Genomic DNA, 19,599 nt, shown 5'->3' with positions numbered 1-19,599 from the left:
TGAGAAAAATACAAGGGAGTTTAGATACATTATAAAGGTAAGACAGCTAAAAAAAATGTTAGTATGAACGTCGTATGTAAATTAATATATCTGTAAAAAAAAAGACGTGTCTAACTTTTAAAGATCGCATAACGAAAATTTTATTACGTAACGACTAAATGTGTTTTAAATTTGCATATGATTTATAATTAAGAAACGAACGCAAATCGTAAGTTCAAAATTTACATCCAGCGCTGTATTGAATTTTTTTTTTTCAATTTTAAAATAAGATAAAATTGAAAAGATAACTCAGTAAAATAAACTTTGATAGCGTTACAGGATTTAAAGCATGTTTGAGGTTATCTGTCCAAACTATTTGATGGATGAAATGAAACCCATGTTTCGTCCAGTATTACCCATCAAAATTTGTTGGCGAATATAGTTGGCGAAGAAAAAAAATTTGATAAGATTACATACAGGAATTTTTGTTTTCTTTCCAATAGCTGATTTCAAGTGTCCATGAAATCATAAATGGACTAGTTTTGTCAATATGTCTCCTAAAATCACAATGTTGCCATTTACGATTCCTCTCCCCCTTTCCCCCTCTCCCCATGATCAGGGTCGTCTAGACAGACAGAAAAGGGAAGGTAGGGAGGGGTAAAGAGGCTGGTTGAGTTTCGAGATTTCCTTAATTCTTGGGGTTACCCAGATAATCCAGAAATTACAACTCAATTGTTAACAGAATCCACAACACATATTACAAGTAATGCGATATGCACAGATCACGTTTGCAGTCATGACCCTCAGTAAAATTTGGACAGTTTTTGTGGGGTTTGAAAAGGGAGGAGGCCCGACAAAATCATTCCCCCCCCCCCCCCCCAATTATCTTGGTCGCTGTCGACGGCCCTGCTCGCGACACTGCGAGAGCGATGCATAGGGACGTTGACTCCCGGCAGCGCATTCTAGCGGCGGGGTGCGGAGACTGTGTGTGGTTCGCGTCGAGAAATGTACAGTAGTTCGAAACACAACTTGGGTACACGTCTATCACACTCGGCCTTTTTTTTTTTAAATAATTATTCGTGAATTTCGTGTTATAAACGTATTTGCGACATGAGAACACGTGTATTTTTGCTCGTCGCCGAGGTTAGATGTTACAAGTTATGGCCATGGCAATGTTTACAGTCTTTATATATATATATATATATATATATATATATATATATATATGTGTATGTATATATATATATGTATATCAGGGCCGGATTTAGAGGTCTGGAGGCCTCGGGGCAACAGAGGAGCGGAGGCCCCCTGGCCCCAAATTATTTTCCAAATAAAATGAACAATTTTTTTCAGTCGAGTTTTCCAATAAATAATTTATTGTGAAATCAAGTAGATTCTCTTAGTATTTAAAAAAACATACATAAATATTATTGGAGACAAGAATTATATGAAATTAGATTTTAGTGTTATGACTATTTCTGTTAATATTTAACAATAATATAATCATGGATGTACAAAGTACTGTAGGTAAAGGTAAAACAGCGAAAAAAGAATATCAAAGGAAAAGATGTTTACTAGTGTTTACTTGTCGGAATTTGAAAGATTTTTTTCCGAAGTGTCTATTGTGGGGGGGGGGGGGGGGGGGGGGCTCCGTTTGTGGGGGGCCCGGAGCTTTCGCCCCGGTTGCCCTCCCCTAAATCCGGCCCTGATATATGTATATATAGGTATATTTAAATTTAATTTGTGGGTTTTGAAAAGTTGCACATGAGGCAATGTGGAGGGGGACCTAAGTGTCTCTCGACATCCCTTGGAGCCGATTGGCTCCCGCTCGCAGATGTTACTTACTGCCGGCCCCCGGGGAGAATAACTGACTGAGCGCAACCAGAGGTCAGGATACAAGTGTGTTTATTGCGACACAGACCAGGCGGGGGAGTGTTCGCCGCGCAGGGCTAGTCGCGCGTCCATCTGTTCGTGACGACCTCCTGCGAGCCCTGCGAGTCCTGGCGCCGGTACTGCTCGGGCGTGTTCCACGGCTGCACCTCGCCCGTCCCGAACAGCGTGAACACCACGGCCTCCAGCAGGAACAGCGCGGCCGTGATCAGGAAGATGATCCTCCACTGGAAGATGGTCTCCTGCGCGACACGCCAGGACACGCCAGGACACGTCAGGACACGTCAGTACACGTCAGGACACGTCAGTACACGTCAGGACACGTCAGGACACGTCAGTACACGTCAGGACACGCCAGGACACGTCAGTACACGTCAGGACACGTCAGGACACGCCAGGACACGTCAGTACACGTCAGGACACGTCAGGACACGCCAGGACACGCCAGGACACGCCAGGACACGTCAGTACACGTCAGTACACGTCAGGACACGTCAGGACACGTCAGGACACGTCAGGACACGCCAGGACACGCCAGGACACGCCAGGACACGTCAGGACACGTCAGGACACGTCAGGACACGTCAGGACACGTCAGGACACGTCAGGACACGTCAGGACACGCCAGGACACGCCAGGACACGCCAGGACACGTCAGGACACGTCAGGACACGTCCGGTTACCGCGCATTTCTGACGCGCAACGCCTCAGCCATGGGCGTCGCAAGGATATATTTTTTTGGGGGGGAGTTCAATGGATTTAGTTGCTGAGGAATATCCATCCCCTGGGGGAAAGCGGGGGGTCCGGGGTCCTCCCTCGGGAAAATTTGGGGTTTGAAGCTGCAGAAAGGTGGTTTTTAGGCATTTTTCTTTCCTAAATATTCTAATTATAGTTGGTTGCAATATATAATTTATTTTTTATAAAAAAATATTTTCAGAGAACAAATTTGTAAAAACACAGTTAACATATCTGTATTCGGTATCGGACCTGATTTTGATTTTACACGAAGATCGAATTAAAAAGTGCTCACATTACCACGATTGGACTAAATGCACCATGCGCAACATATGGGTTATATCACAAATCATATTTTTAATATAACTACGAAACTAAATATATTATTGGAAGGGACGAAATTGAAGACTTTTATTATTGGAGGAGGGGGGACGTGTCCCCCCCCCCCCCCCCCCCCGGTTGCGACGCCCATGCCTCAGCTATCGGTAGAACGGCGTCTGGTGGAATGTGCGACCACCGTCTGTCTGCCGCCGTCTGTGGCCGGTGTCGCAAACCAAAGTTCGCAAAGCCAAAGAGCATAATAATGTTTTCACAGGCTTTCACGGCCATTGTCTGAAGTAGCTCGGCTTCTGGGTTGTAGCCGTGTCCTTGGCGAATAATTGAGTAGGTAACTAACTGCTCCCTGATGCGATGTCGACCGAAACGTTGGTGAATTATTTGCCAAGTACACGGCTACAACCCAGAAGCCAAGCTAAGCCAAAGAGTATACTTTATGGTAGGTATTATTTCACGCGGATTGAAAGGTCAGTGGAAAACGCTTATCTAAAGCCAAAGGCTTCATTCGCGGTAGCACGAGAACAGCTTGTAAGTAGCACAGCCAGCCGCACACACGTCGTAGCTACATTCACACACGGCACAGCGGTTCGAAAATTTCCAGCTGTTTTTCTCCTCATTTGCCTCTGTCGAAATTTCATGAAAATATGTGCATATTTTATTAAATAAATTTAAAAAAATCAACATGAAGCACTATATTACATAAGTACACACACTTTATACGTCATTTTGTTAATAATGACTGCGACTAGTAAATACAAATAATTGACAAACCCCCTCCCCTACCCAATTATAAAATGCTCCTAATCACTTGAGTCCAGACTCCGTGCTCATTAACTGGAGTCACGCCGGAATACTCGGATCACAACCCACGACCCTTACCTCGCAATCGTGACACGTTTAACGACAGCGGTTAACGATTTCTTTATTATATCTATGGCAGTTGGAATGGATACGTATTTTTTTTTAAAAAAATTCTATTCATTTCACTTGCTTCTCAAAGCGGCATCTGATCATGATCGGTTCAACAAGGAACATTGTAAAAAGAACGTGCAAGAGATAATAACTACCATTTTGCTGTTCGTCTTGTACACAAAATGTCAGGCTGAAGTCACAGCTATTGTGCACACTAGGATTTAATAAGTGCTTAAACATGTACGTTTAGAAACATTTCCGAAAGAAGAAAGTTGACTTACGTTCCCCTCGGTGAGCTGCCCGACCAAGAACGGTACCAGGAAGCCAGGTATCGTGGCGACGCTGTTAGTGATGCCGATCAGAGTTCCTGGCGACAAGAAACAACAACTCGGGTTCACGCTTTCACAAATCTGGGGAAACAATCAAATTACAAAGAACTGATACATTTATGTTCGACTGTCGCATGAGCTTACGGGCATCAAGATTTTTTAGTTAATTTTATTTTTCAGATGGAATACATTTTTTTTGTCAAAAAAATTGGTTGTCTGTAAAGTCGGTTTACTGACGATAGTTTAACGTGACAACGTCATAACAAAACATTGATGAAATGATTTCACACTTTTATGAATAAAATTGAATCATTTTTATTGAATTATCACTATTTTGTATGGATACAAATAAGGAGTGAAAAGAAATCTACAATTTAATTGATAAATATACTTTTATTTGTACTCATTAATTCAAATATGTTTATTACTTTAACGAAGAGATTATTATTAACTATGTATAACTTTTATACATGTTTGCTATTTAACTTCTTCCAATCTGTGTTATTCTGTTAAGGATAGGACGATGATAGGAAAAGTAGGAAACGAATGGGAGTGTTTCAAGTTTAATGTGCCTCGAAAAAGTCAAATCGATGGTTGTTCCAATCGAGCGGAAGAGAGATAGATGAGGCGCAATCGTACAATGAGCGTAACGGGACAATGCATGCAGCTGGCGTTCATAGATTTATTAGACGTTGTCACGTCAAAACGAGTAACAACTGCAATAGGTGCCAAGACCAGCAGCCGAGCTGGGGAGAGGAACGCAACACCTGGAGTATGGTGGACCGCCGGGGAAGCCGGGGGAAGACACAGACCGACACTGTAGAGAAGGCGAACACAGACTTGCTTCGCTAGCCACAGCCTTCGGTGGCGAGTAGTTCGAGGACTCGCCTTGGAGTCGAGGAGTACGCTTGGTTTTTAAACAGAAAGAGCAAACTATGGTTTCATTGCGAATTTAATTTTGAAGGTCCGTGATTAAATAAATAATAACTTTTAATCGTCAACTTGTAAATAGCCAGTGCTATCAGGAAGTTGATGTTTAGTTTTAGTCCAATAATAAATTTCGTAAATTTGTCTTGACTGGCATTTAAAGTATTTGCTACGACAAAAATAACAATAGTATCATTAAGTGTTGCTCAAAAAGAGTTGTGTATAATAATAATAATAATAATAAATAATAATAATATGTACTTAATAAAATTCTAACACTGACTTAATGAATGACAGACAACGCTCAGCTTAAACCGGTGGGTGTATAAGTTTGAAATTAGGCATAGGATATATAACGTAGGTGAGCAATAAATAATGAATTTTCGAAAATTCTTCCCCTAAGGGGATAAAATAAGGGATGAAAGTTTGTAATTTTTGAAGTTAAGACACGTGGAAATTAGTGTTCAGACTTCTGTTTGTAAAAAAAAAAAAAAAAAGTCAGTTGTTTCATATTTTTTTGATAATTCAACGAATATGAGGATCAGACATTTTCCCGTCGGGCACACGGCTGGTGTAGGAAGCAAACAGGCCTGATTTTGTCGCTGGTCCTTCAAGCTGTGCCGATAATGCGCCATTTCGGCACCATTATTTCTAATAATAATAAAATTTAGATTATTTCCTAAATTTATATATTTTAATCTAAGCTTATATGTCCAGTTTTTAAATACTTCTTCGGCCCAGTGTACGGCCGTACCCATGCTTCTTCGGTGTAGTGCACTCCTCCCCTTTTTTTTCTTTCCTGACTCGTCAACCGCAGTTTTCTCCGGCTGGTCTTAGCCAAGCAGCCGGCTTCATATTTTTCCCGCTTGGAGCCATGCCCCGGGTGTTGGTAGCCAACACCGTCGTGTAGCAAAACGCTTGCGGAAGGCAACCTGCCACCCACCACCCCTTCCAAGTAACAGCCTGACATCGGCGAAACTCGCGAGCCACGCTGCTCGTGTTCCCTACTGTGAAAGCACGTCAGTGGCTCCGATGGAAGCCCTTTCTCACCAGGGTAAGCATTTCTCTCCAGCACCCCCCCCGCCCCTCCCTTGCCAAAGGTGTTGGGAGCCAACGACCCCCGATGACCCGGACTGCCCGTCCGAGCGCGATTGGTCACCATCAGGAGGCGCGACGTTTGAACGGTCTCGCACTCGAGGCCAACAGTCCTTCATGCCCGCGACATCTAGCGAGAGCGGCTAGAACTAACGGGCAGCTTCCCCCTTCTCTCCGCCAGAGCGCAGCACGGCTCTCTCCCACCCGAGCCATGCCTAGTCGAGCGGTCGGCCCTTACCTGTAGTTACCTCGCGACTCGCCAGAGCGAGCGAGCTTGAGACGCCGCCCCCTCCCCCCGGGATAGGCGGAGGAGCGCGTTTTAACTACGCGTCCCGGCGCCATTTTTAGAGATTCCCCGGGCAGCACTCGAGAGAGACATTTCGACTCCGCGTCCAGAGCCAAAGCAAGAGAATAAGAATCTGGAAGCGTTTCGCTACAGCATGTACTCGGCTCTCGGCATAGCCAGTTTGGCTCTCTATTAAATTTTAAGTCTTGGCTACCCAGAATAGTTCAGTTTCCATTTTTTAAAAATTTTTTGTCAACTTCTTTATATCAACCATGACTACGGCGTTCTTCCGCGACGCGCGTCACCTGGACTACTTTAGGGACGGCCCTGTTCGACTACACCCCGCAGCATCGGTAAGTGTGTTCTTCAAAGTGACACACACACACCTCCCTTTTAATCTTTCTCCTGGGCTTAACTCCACCCAGCATCAGACGTCTGTTAACCAAATTGGAATTTTTGGTTACAGACGGGGTCCAAGAAATAGATTCAAGATTTAGGACGGAACTTCACCGCCAAAATTAGCAGTCCGTGATTGGGCTCATGGAGTCACAAGATTTCCCCCTACACCGGTCGACATACAAGTTATTTCATAAATCGGCTTCCTCTGGACTTTAATCCCCAGAAACATCTGGTGCCAGGACCGCCAGTTTTCAGGACATTGTAGTTGGTTAAATTTATTTTAAAAGCAAATTAAAAATGCAATTATCTTTCGTTTGAGCCTGCGAGGTCACATAAAACCAGGATCAAATTTATAAGATATATGGTGGTTTTTCTTTTTATATGTATTTTTCGCCCTGGGGCTCCCTTCTGTTTATAATTAATGTATTTTAATACATGTGTGCTTAAAGATAAAAAAGAAAAAAGAAAAAGCTAAGTAAATAATTTTAGTAAAAGGGCAGTTATATAAATCAAACCAGCATTTTTTTATTTCATTATTATTCATCCTCGATCCACATAGCCTCCTAGAGTTCCTAGTAAGTAATAAGTAAATTCCTTTGTACAATGTCTGGGCACCTCTGTGATAATTGTTGTGTTTTTTTTTGTTTGTGGGCTGACGCTTCCAAGGCCTTATTTTTTTTTACTTATTGATTTAAGAATGTTTATCTGCAGCCCATTGTATGTTACAAAATGGTAGCAGAGCATGGTTTGCTCTTTGCTACAAATGGTAGCATTTAGAATGGTTTACTTTCTGCCTGCTTTGGTTTGATTTATGAGCATGCTTTAATTTTATTTGGTATAAATAATTTTTGTTTGACTCTAAGACTTTGGTTGTATAGTATTATTGTAAGTCCTAAAACTGGCACGACCCCTTTATTCTTAAATTATTTGTAAGTTAAAATTAATTTTGCTCTTTGAGCAAAGGAGTTCGCGTTCTGCCTAGCCGGACCGAGGTTAGTGACCACCGCGCGCAGCACCCACACATGTTCGTGCACTATCAACTCCTCCCCCCTCACACCCCTCGGCACACTCAAGCATCGTCTGACAAGGGTCAGCATCCCGGTGACCTTGTACGGTCGCCAGACAGTTAGCCCCCCCCCCCCTACAGAGGTCGCGCGCATGCGATGGGAGAATAAACACAAAATTTATTTCTTTAAATTCAAAGGCACAAAGCGAGGGGTTGACACACCCATGAGGGGGGCCCGCTCACCTGCGAAGTGCGGCGCGATGTCGATGTGGTTGGACAGGAAGCCGGAGAACATTCCGCCGAGCGCCATGGTGCCCACGGTCATGAGGGCGACGGCAACGCTCCTGTTGCAGCCTACGAAGCTGACCCCGACCAGGCATGCGCACGGCACCAGCGAGGCTGCAGCACGAACAAGCACGGGCCTTTCCTGCTTCCATCAGTAACTCTGGACCATTCATCCCGATTTCCGGCATCTCAAGGCATGCATCACGTCTCCCGGACTTTCTATTCCTTGTTTTTGCAACCACATGTCTAGTCTGTGAGCACCGCGAGGAAACAACTTAATTATTCGACACGAGCGACTGCAACTATAACAAGTGTCGACTTCAAAAAGTAGCCAAAGCTAAGTCCTATGGCATGCCAAACAAAAACAAAAAAAACAAAAAAACAAAAAATGGAAAATTTATTGCAAACGGTATCAAAATACTTGAAATTGCAAGATGTTGAGGTCCAATCCCTTTTCAAGACCCCCACCTACCCGGTCACACACACGGTGTGCAGAGCTTCTGAAGAAACCACCCGAACTGAAAACTGCTCAAGATATCCGAGTGGGGTCTGCTTACGAAAAGCGTTTAAGAATACGCTGAAGGGATATGAATAGTTCTGTTTCCGTGTTTCGTTTTTAAACTGTGGTTTAAGGAGTGAAATTTGCTAATTTTCGGAATAATTTTTTAGATTCTTACAGATTCTTGAAAGCACTAGAGGGGCTCGCTTTACATCTTTATCTCCATTATTACACCGTATAATCTTATGGCTAACAGCACATGCATTATATTGAGGCAAATCTGTACAAATAAAAACAGTTTTTTTACTGCTCTCCATTTACTATTCTAAATGTATTACTAAGTGTTTTATCTACTACTAATGAAACATTATTAAATGGCTGATGATAAAAATATATATTTTGTGTAGTCCACGTCCGTAATTTGCTGGCCAGTTTTCGGCAACAGATGGTAATTTACTGTACAGGTGGAACATCACTGCACAGATGGTAATTCACCGTACAGATGGTACTTCACCGTACAGATGGTACTTCACCGTACAATTAGTACATCACTGTACATTTGGTATATCACTGAACAGATGGTAATTCACTGTACAGATGGTACTTCACCGTACAGATGGTACTTCACTGTACAGATGGTAATTCACTGTACAGATGGTACTTCACCGTACAGATGGTACTTCACCGTACAGATGGTACTTCACCGTACAGATGGTACTTCACTGTACATTTGGTATATCACTGAACAGATGGTAATTCACTGTACAGTTGGTACATCACTGTACAGGTGGTACATCACTGTACAGTTGGTGCAGTAATGTGGGGGCGGGCGGGAACCGGACTCGCCTATCAGGGTGGACAGCTTCCTGATGGTGGTGGTGCTGATGTAGTCCCTCTCCTCCAGCGTGTCCAGGCACTTGCTCAGCGCGATGCTGAAGAACCACATGACCAGGAACGGCATGGACGACAGCAGCGCGTTCTGTCGGGCGCGTGCACACACACACACCAGCATGAGGATATCTCTGACAACACCGAAGGAACTTATCTACACAGAAAACATTTTTTTGGTACTTTTACAAAATATTCCTTTTGGAAACCAGTAGATAAGATATAACTTATAATATTATAAGGAAAATACTGTAAATTGCTATGGTTATTTTTTCATGTATAAAAAGCGTTTTGGAAACATTACTGAATATATTTAGCCACGCTTACAAAAATTGTTAATTTATTGGTGTTTCATAAAATCATAATTTTTTTTAAAACAATGGGAAGGATAATCTAATATTCAACAATTGGCCTTTACTTTTTTTCATCATGCTTATTAATGTGCACAGTTAATACCGGAAAGCTATTGAGGGGATCTATCACAATGTTCCAATAACTTGACTTTTCTCTATAAATTTCGCAGTAAGGCAAGTCATTCCTAGGGGACTCGCAGTCAAAAATCCCAACAGCAAACAGGCTCATTAAGCTTAGCAATGGCGTATGTCCACAAGCTTACATCACGTCATGCTATCCCATTGCACAAATCTTTCAAAGATAACTTTAACTACTACTGGAGGTATTGGGAAAAAACAATGCATAAATTTCCGGGTAAGAATCCGAACCCAGAAGAAATGCGAATTATTTTTTGTAGTCACGCAAATTTTTGTTTGGTTAACTGGGGCGTCTGGTCTGTCTTTAGTCGCTCTCCAAAACGGCCACACAGAGCGGTGAAGCTTATACAGTCCTCCATCTCCAACTGATGACTCGTATCTCTACAGGGAGGACAGTCGCTTGTACTACTGATGACGTCAGTGTGCACGTACGGACGCGATCGGGAACTTGAGGATGGTGCTCAGGTACGTGGGTAGCTCGATGAGCAGCATGTACCACCCGAAATTGTTGCAGAAGTGAGACACGAGGATTGCGAGGAAAGGCAGCGACGTAAATATACTGAGCCAAGGTACCGGCTGCAACAAAACAAAACAAAACAAAAATGGTTTATACATTTCATCCAAACAAGGAATAAAAAGACTTATAATATAAACATCACATTAAATATCTAATTTTTTTCTTAGTTTCACGCAAACATCAAGTATGTTAACATTATTCATTCTTAGACTTATTTACTAAAAGTGCTGTATTTTTAATCGCGACTCTGGTTCAATTCACCCAGAACAACACATATACTAAACTTTGTCTGTTCTTGTAACTATTTTCTTCTGACTTGCTCTCAGGAGATAACGAGTTGGATAGCAATGTAGCTATCCACATGTACTTTATTAAGCCAACAGTCACTTATATCGGCGCTGGGAAGCCTATTTCGTTCACATTCAAAAATTGTTCCCTTCAATTCAATCAACGCCATTAACCGGCAGCGGAGGCTACAAAGAAAATAAGAAGAAGGTCTGACCACCACGTGGCATGAAACTCCTAGCTTAGTATTACTTTATTAGTGGTGTTCCAGTTCCAAGGGCTGTTAGAGCTGAGGCATCACAGTGTCAATAGAGTTTGATTCAGCACTGTGTCTACAGCTAGCTTCTTGCTGAAGAAATTGCCTCTGTGTAGCGTGAGAACCCATCGAAGATGCACAAGGCAGCAGAACAAAGCATAAGTCGACTTAATTCACGTGGGCAGAAAAATTTAAAATGATCAAAGTTATTGCAAGGGTATTATTTATCAGACTTTCAATTCATTCAACCAATTAGCTTTCGTGACAACGTCTAATAAATCGATGAACGCCGGCTGCACGCACGAAAAAGTGTCCCGTTACGCTATGTCCCGTTACGCTCATTGTACGCTTGCGCCGAATCTATCTCTCTTCCACTAGATTGGAAAAACCATCGATTTTACTTTTTCGAGGCACATTAAACTTGAAACACTCCCATCGTTTCCTACTTTTCCTATAATCGTCCTATCCTTAACAGAAGAACACAGATTGGAAGAAGTTTAATAGCAAACATGTATAAAAGTTATACATAGTTAAAATAATCTCTTCGTTAAAGTAATAAACATATTTGAATTAATGAGTGCAAATAAAAGTAAATTTATCGATTAAATTGTAGATTTCATTTCACTCCTTTGTATCCATACAAAATAGTGATAATTCAATAAAAATTATTCAATTTTATTCATAAAGTATTCAATCATTTCATCAATGTTTTGTTATGACGTTGTCACGTTAAACTATCGTCCGTAAACCGACTTTACGGACACCCAATTTTTTACACTAAAAATATATGTAATAATACTTGCTATTATACTATAGCAATAGTTAGTTTATTCTATTTCGGATTATGTAAATATTATAATAGTCGGCGAGACAGCACACAGAACTGTTGTCCAGTCACGGAAAGGGAAACGATCACAACACGACATCCGGTCGACAAACTCGCTACTCAGGATAAAAAAAAAATTCTGTACTTTTAACATTAGATTCCTTTGGAAACCATCTGCTAATAAATAGTTTGTAATACAACAAGAATTATATTGTAACTTTGTACAACAAATGTCTTTGGTTACTTTAGCATGTATGAAATACGAGTATTAAATACAAAAATTGCAGCAAAACTATATATTTTAATTGGTTTTTCATTCTAACATAATATTTTAAACCGTGGAAAAGATAATCTAACGGTCAACTATTTGACTTTATTTTGTAGTACCATGCTTATTATGTGCGCAGTTAATAATGGGAAGCTACTCAAGGAACGGTTTTAAGATAACTTTTAACTATTCGAGGTGTTGGGACACTATTTTGTGATAGTTATTTTCATGTAAATGTAAAAATTCACATATACCTGTAATTTAACTGCAATATTTCGGTTCCGCTTACAAAAAAAATACAGTGAAGGCGTCAAATGCACTACTCGAGTTTTAGTTCCTGGACAGAGTACCCTGGCGTGATAGAGCTTCGAGCATGTTGTGTCCGCGGGTTCGCGAGAGTATGAAGGCTGAACTGTCAGTTCAGGCTTATCAGTCGGAACTTAACACTCAGAACTGCCGCGTGTATGAGAGCAAGGAAGGTGGACTGATCAGTCGGAACTGATAGACTGACGAACGGGGACGCACCACAACGCCGAAATACCACAACGCCGAAATACACTTACGCCGAAAAATGTCATTGCAGGACTGCCACAAAGGTTAGGTTAGACTAGGTTAGGTTAGACTAGGTTAGGTTGGACTAGGTTAGGTTGGACTAGGCTAGGACAGGCTAGGTTGTTAGGTTAGGTTATATTACGCTAGGTTAGGTTAGGTTAGGTATGGTTAGGTTTGATTGTGGTATTTCGGCGTTAAGGTACATTTAAGAAACACACAAATTCATTAGTTGTTTTACGGCGTTGTGGTACACAGCAGTTTTCTAGCTGTCGGCGTTGTGGTCAATTTAGACATTCCGCGTTATGGTATTTCGGCAATGTGATAACGACCCCTGACGAACTGATGGCTTCCCATCAAATCAGACTGTGGGCTTAGGAACCCTCAGTCCGGACTGCCGTGTGTGGGGAACAGCGTCTCGCCAGTCCAAACTGTCAGTCCAAAAAAATCAGTTCATCAGCTGAGTGTCTTGGCAAATCATCTTTGTTTGAATCTTTAATTGCCTTGTTATTTTTTTTTTTTTTTTACTAAAGGTCCAACTGCGACTGTAACATCCAAAGTTTCCATGTTCTACGATGCAACCATACATCCAACAGCAACCACAAGACCGGTAGTGTGTGGAGAAGAGGACTCAGTTCAGTCCAAACTGTCAGTCCGGGACGAGCAGTCTGAACTGGGAGCTGGACTGACCACGTGTGGGGTCTCTGAAAGCCACGTCCCCCCACATTCGATTTACGCGCCCTGGACCCAGGATCGGAGGAACCCCCCCCCCCCCCCCCTCAATTTTACAGTCACGTGCTACATTATAATTGCATGGTTATTTCTTACCTACACTCTTTTTAGAATGTTATTTAACCTGAAAATATATAACACGGTTACTGTTTTATAAGTTCGACCTAAGCTATATTTATAAAATTATTTTACTTTAAAACAACCACAGCGAGTATGTATTATTTAATTCACACACTGAGAGAAAGAAAAAATGAAAATAGTTACAGAAAAAAATATAATAGGGATCTATGTAAATCACAGACACTGGCTACAGAAATAAGACTACTTGGCAAACAGCGCACGCAAATGACAATAACTACCAGCACCAATTTTATTAAACGGCTATCATTAATATTGTTTCCTTTGCTCATCACTTTCAGCCAAAGGTCAAAATACCCGCCCCCAGCTGGGTACTATCGTGTATAAAAAGTTTCTCTAAATGCAGAAAAATTTCTCTGCAAAAAAAAATACTACCAGTTCCAGAGCCAAAAACACGTCTAAAACCCACAAATCAGAATGGGGGCAGACTGAAAGAAAATATTCAAAAGTAATTCAAAAGCTTTAAAAAATTCTTTACAGTAGAAAAAAATTAATAGGGTCAGTTTGGTACAGCTAAGAAAAATTACAACCGAAATAAAGATAAGCATCTAAAATTTATTTTCCTTAAAAAAATTATTAACTTTGCCAAACTATGACGTGTTCTGAGAAAAACATTACATTACGTAAAGCACGTCGCATAAATAAGTTGATCCAATTACAATAACGTATTAGGCAATACATAAATTCCTTATATAGTAGATGAGATTATATTTAGTCCAACTTCATTGCCTCACTCCATATAAATATCATTACTTCCTACAATAGATTTCCTATATTCCCTATCCGGAACGTATATTTATACAACTATAAAATATTTGAGCATAAAATTTAGAAATTAAATACGTTACTAAAAAAATTTAATAACAATTACAAACCTTTGCTTGGCGTCAAGGAAAACTTAAGACTAAAAAATTAAATTTACAAATAAATACGCCAGGAGCTCCCATGTGAAGCAAACATGTTGCAAAAGCCTACTAAAAATATATATCTTAAAATTAAGTCTGGTATATTACTATTATAGAATACCAAAAAAAATTTTATAAGTTCCAGTTCAAGTACACGGCCGTGTGATTCCTTTTAAAAAGGTCCGTGCGCACTAAAGTTGGGAAGGCTTATAAAACGTAACGAGAATACCTGTTTCCACTGGTAAACTTTAAAAGTAACTTTAAGTTCATTTTACGTTTCACCAAAAGGTTGAGACTGCCGCAACATTACAAGTCAACTTGAAAAAAAAAAATACGTAGATTTCCCACACCAGTGCCAAAAACATGCAAGGGGCACTTACTTGATATTCTCTTCTGAAAAGCGTTTGCCGTACATTTGCATAAACTTGCAAATCCTCAAGCAAACGTCCGTTTGCGGTGAAGGTCACGCCCAACCGGCAAATAGGACGAACAGCTGACCGGTGTGCGGCGTGCATCGTCCTCGTACATCACAAAAACGTAGCTTCTTCAAAAAATCAATACCACTGATAACTTCCCAGTGCAATTCACCAAGCTGCATGCTTGTTAACGCCTTGGCCGAAAAATAAGTTCCCCACACTGCATACACGTCGTGACGCCATCACAACCGGTGCCAGGCCGACCGGCCTCTATGGCAGCGGAAAAACCGACTCCCCGCCTCGCTGTCCGCACAAGCGCTGTGGCATTTCTAGCGGCGACTCAAGGAACTAAAATCCGTTTATAATGTCTAGAATGCCAATCCAAAACACTCGACGTAAAACTTAAATAAACCAGGCAATAAATAAAACTAATAATAGTAAAACAAATTAAAAAACTTAATTAGTTAATACAAAACTTTCTAAAGCTGACTAACACAATGGCTTTCAGCCCGCCTCTAATGGCCAATTAAAATATTTGAAGACTAGAAACAAAACTAAATTAAACATAAAAAATACCAATGATTTAATAAAAAGTTCCGGGCTTACAAAGCTAAAATAAAAATAAATAATCTAGGGGTAGCAGACATGCTACAATATCTATTTTTAAATTTTAACATATAATTAGCTGTAGGTGTAAAACCTTCTAAAGTTTCATTGGATGGAAAATTATCGATACGTTTTTTTTTCTGGATTGTAAAAAAAAATAAACAATAGTTGAACGGTTTAAAACTAAACAGGGCTGGACCCAGGGGTGAACCCAGCTGAAAGCAGAGGCTGGGCGGCAGTGACGTAGCTGAGGTGGTGGCTGCCGCCGCTGGCCAGGATCGGAAACGGCGGCCCCCGCCTGCTACGCCACTGGCCGCCCGGCGAGCGGTACCAGGTGCTGCGGGACGCCGGCCTCGTGGATGGACTGCGCGATGTGCAGGCGCTCCTCGTCGCTGACGAAGCGCGAGTCCTCGGGCGAGTCGTCCATCAGCCACACCCAGGCCACGCACCACACCAGCGGCAGGCTGCCGTGGATGTAGAACACCGACTCCCAGTCCAGGAAGGCGACGATGGAGCCCGTCGACACCATGGACACCACGGTCCCCAGCGACATGCCTGCCGGCCGGGTCATCATCCCCCGTGAGGCAGGTCCCGTCATCCTCCAGGGATGTCCAAACCGTGGTGGGAGTATTGAGGAGGTGAGACCGTGCGCATGCACCCCCCCACTACTTCTCCGCTACTAGGGAGAAGTTTTGTACCTACTGTTCGCTGATCTAAGCTGCAACAATATTCTAGGTTTCATATTTACTACCAAAAGAACAGCCATTGTCAGAATTCTTAAAAGGGAACATAAATGTTGTTTCTAATATTTAATTTTCCTTTATTCGCTGATATCCACCTACTATTAAGGAAAAAAAATCGCATGCTGTTCTTTGCTCTGCACTTTTATATCCATAGTCAACAGCATAAAGTTATATATATATATATACACATATATATATACATATACATATACATACATATATATACATATACATATATATACATATATATACATATATACATATACATATGTATACATATACATATATATATATGTTTACAGTAAAATAATTTAAATTTAAGGAAAAAGCTTAACAGCATCACAGGCAGAACAGTTCGTAAATAAATTGGAAAAAAAGTTTAAGTCATTTGACTCAATGATTTTCGATTGACGATGAGTTTAGTTGAAGAGTTTTTACGGCCGCGTGGGACCGCCACTCGCGTGACGTCAGAGGCAGCTGCGCAGTAGGGTACGAGTTTCTGAGGCCGGACGGATACACCTCCTCAATACTCCCACCACGGTCCAAACCAAGAACTGGAGGTTAATAATGTCCGCAGGCTTTCACGGCCACTGTCTGGAGTAGCTTGGGCTTCTGAGTTGTAGCCGCGTCCTTGACGAATAATTCACCGACGGTTCGGTCGACATTGCAGTCGTCCATCATCAGGGAGCAGTTACCTACTCCAGAAGCCAAGCTACTCCGAGAACTGGCGTATTCACCTCTTGCACTTTGACGAAAGGAAATATGCCGGGATTTGAAACCGGACCCTCTAGAGTGCGAAACATCTCCCACCACTGCGGCAAATCGCCATATTTGTTTCAACTGTTTTTATGCCATAGATAACAATTTTAATTGTTATTGTTGAATATTTCTTTTCTTTAAGGCTTATACTCAAGTAATTGATAGATACTGACTGCTGGTCCATAATTTTAAAATCATTTATTTATGAGGGACAGAAATTGTATTTACAAATTTTTTCAAGTGTATTTATGTAAGTGAGATATGTTCCCTATGTTGCATTACAAATTATTACATTTTTATTTAATAAATAATTAAAATAAACTTTCAGCATATTTATTGTTTTTAATTATTAATTAATATTTACCTCGATTATTTAATAATATAAAATAATTAACTTTACATATACATGTGAATATATTAAATCAATACTGAGTAGGTATTTATTTATATATTTTAATTTAATTTATACATTTTACATTTATACATTTTATATATTTATAATTTATACCAACCGTACTCAAAATATCACTCCATTCAAAAATATAAATTTTAATTATATTGATTATTTGCACGCAAAACTAAAGAGTATTTTATCACGTCAAGTAAGTATAACTTCTTACGCGCGTACATAAATAAGTACGCGCACCCATTTTTGTAAATGTAATTACCTATTTTAACTGCCCTTACCTGCATAAACAATGGCGGAGAAGAAACCGCGCTCATGGGGCGGGGCCCACTTAGCAATCATCACGTGCATGGCTGGGAACGACAGGCCCTGAAATACAAAATATACAAAATATCACACCTGTTCTTGGCAGCGCAGAACTTAACAATAAAACTGAAAACATTTAAATGAGGTCAGTTAATATTTTACACATCCACTCGCCATCATGTGTTAGTTAAATTAGTCAAGTGAGTTTGGAAACAATAATAAAAACCAAAAATAAATATTTAAAAAGCTGTGAGCTAGTTTTTCGGTACTCGCCAGAGATGTGTAACATCTAACATCGGTGACGAGCAAATTCACGTGTTCTCATGTTGCAAATACAACGAGAAAACGAAACTAGAATACGAAATTTAACGTAGAATTCTTTGATAATGGTTTGAATTTCTTTCAGAAAATATTGATTAATTTTGCCTGGCATTTAAAAATTCTCAAATTCGTTACGATTTTGACAGCCAAGAAACGTGAAATGAGTTTTTCGAGACGGAAATGCAATTCATAATCATGAAGTAGTAGCCAGTGGCATTGCAGTTACACCTAAAAAGTTTCAGTTCTGCAATAAATTAAATTCTCCTTATTTGTACAGCCCCAAATAAGTTTTAAAAAAAAAAATGTAACTTTGGCAGCTAACTATGCAAAAAAGTATTCGCTGTAATATATATATATATTTTTTTTTACATTTCTTGAAAGTTAAACAATTGAAAAAGTCTGCAAGTATGTCTGTAACTACTGACCTGAAACGTGAGCCCCCCCCCCCCCCCTCGAGGAGTGTCGAACGAGGGACACTCACCCCTCCTATGCCCTGCACGATCCTCATCGCCAGCAGGCCCGAGTAGTGCATGTACGAGGCCACAGGGATGAGCAGGCAGCCAATCACGTTCAGCAGGCAGGACGCAAGCAGCACCCACTTGGCGCTGACGTCCTCCGCCAGTCTCCCGGCCGGCAACTGGCTCACCAGGTAGCCGTAGAAGAAGGAACCGAGGATGTAGCCCCGGGTGGTTTGGCTCCAAACGAACGGACCATCCTGAAGCAGGAGGACTTAACTTAGGTCCAGCACTCGAGAAAAGTTCTGTATTTATTTTGACTATACCATAACAATAACAATACTTATTGTGGATGAATGTTTGTAATGGACACGTCCTCTTCAACTTTAATGATGATCGCGACTGTCCCCTAAGATATTCATCCAAAGAAAAATTTACATTAAATGAACTAATACGTATTTTGAAATACATTCGTAAGTAAATGCTATATTGTTTGGCAACACTCTGAAGAACAGAGCTGACGAAAAGATTTTTTTTCCTATTATTTTTTCCTTGGTTTATCATCATACATGTCCTTCTGGTTACCTGTTAGCTTGGAGATAATCTAGTCAAAATCTAACTCCAGTTGGACATGTAATGCGTGTAAAAGCCTTGCTTTGAACGGATCTCAGTGAAAATGAAAATACCATGTTTTTTTTTTGCTGCTATCTATGAAAAATAAATTGTTTCCTACGTAAAAAAAATCTTTTCAGAACAATTTGTGTGTTAAACAGCAAAACACTTAAGAACTAATGGGTTTTGCTACACACTCCTGACGGCTCAATTGTATCAGATATCAGAATGTCTCATTGATGACATGTCTCTGACAAATGGGTATTTGTTTCAGTTTGTAAAGATTTACTTTTGACTGTTCAGACCTGCATGACATGTTGTTCATAAAGATGCTGTGACAGGGAAAAACACAATAAAGATGATGTGACAGGGAAAAACCAAATAGTTCCTCAGGTTCCTTGGGTTCCCCAGCATTCGGTAAAATACAGTAAAATATATCTCA

At 40.8% G+C, this 19,599-nt stretch overlaps 1 protein-coding gene across 2 annotated transcripts in view; it reads right to left on the bottom strand.

Moving 5' to 3' along the window:
- Positions 1–1,867: 1,867 nt before the first annotated feature.
- LOC134542934 (sialin-like) overlaps positions 1,868–19,599 on the bottom strand; it is a 31,543-nt gene continuing 13,811 nt past the window's right edge. For both annotated transcript variants that reach the window (XM_063387544.1, XM_063387542.1), the window contains exons 3-10: positions 18,572–18,805; positions 17,745–17,832; positions 15,887–16,110; positions 10,490–10,633; positions 9,525–9,657; positions 8,138–8,293; positions 4,134–4,219; positions 1,868–2,111 (exon numbers count right to left, since the gene is read on the bottom strand). In XM_063387544.1, coding sequence (XP_063243614.1) covers positions 1,929–2,111; positions 4,134–4,219; positions 8,138–8,293; positions 9,525–9,657; positions 10,490–10,633; positions 15,887–16,110; positions 17,745–17,832; positions 18,572–18,805 — 1,248 coding nt within the window. In that variant the 3' untranslated portion in view covers positions 1,868–1,928. The remainder of the gene's footprint in view (positions 2,112–4,133; positions 4,220–8,137; positions 8,294–9,524; positions 9,658–10,489; positions 10,634–15,886; positions 16,111–17,744; positions 17,833–18,571; positions 18,806–19,599) is intronic.

The sequence above is a fragment of the Bacillus rossius genome, assembly GCF_032445375.1.
Source record: "Bacillus rossius redtenbacheri isolate Brsri chromosome 9 unlocalized genomic scaffold, Brsri_v3 Brsri_v3_scf9_2, whole genome shotgun sequence".
Lineage (NCBI taxonomy): Eukaryota > Metazoa > Arthropoda > Insecta > Phasmatodea > Bacillidae > Bacillus > Bacillus rossius.
The sequence above is the reverse complement of the archived record's forward strand: the minus strand, read 5'-3'. Positions and strand labels throughout refer to the sequence as shown.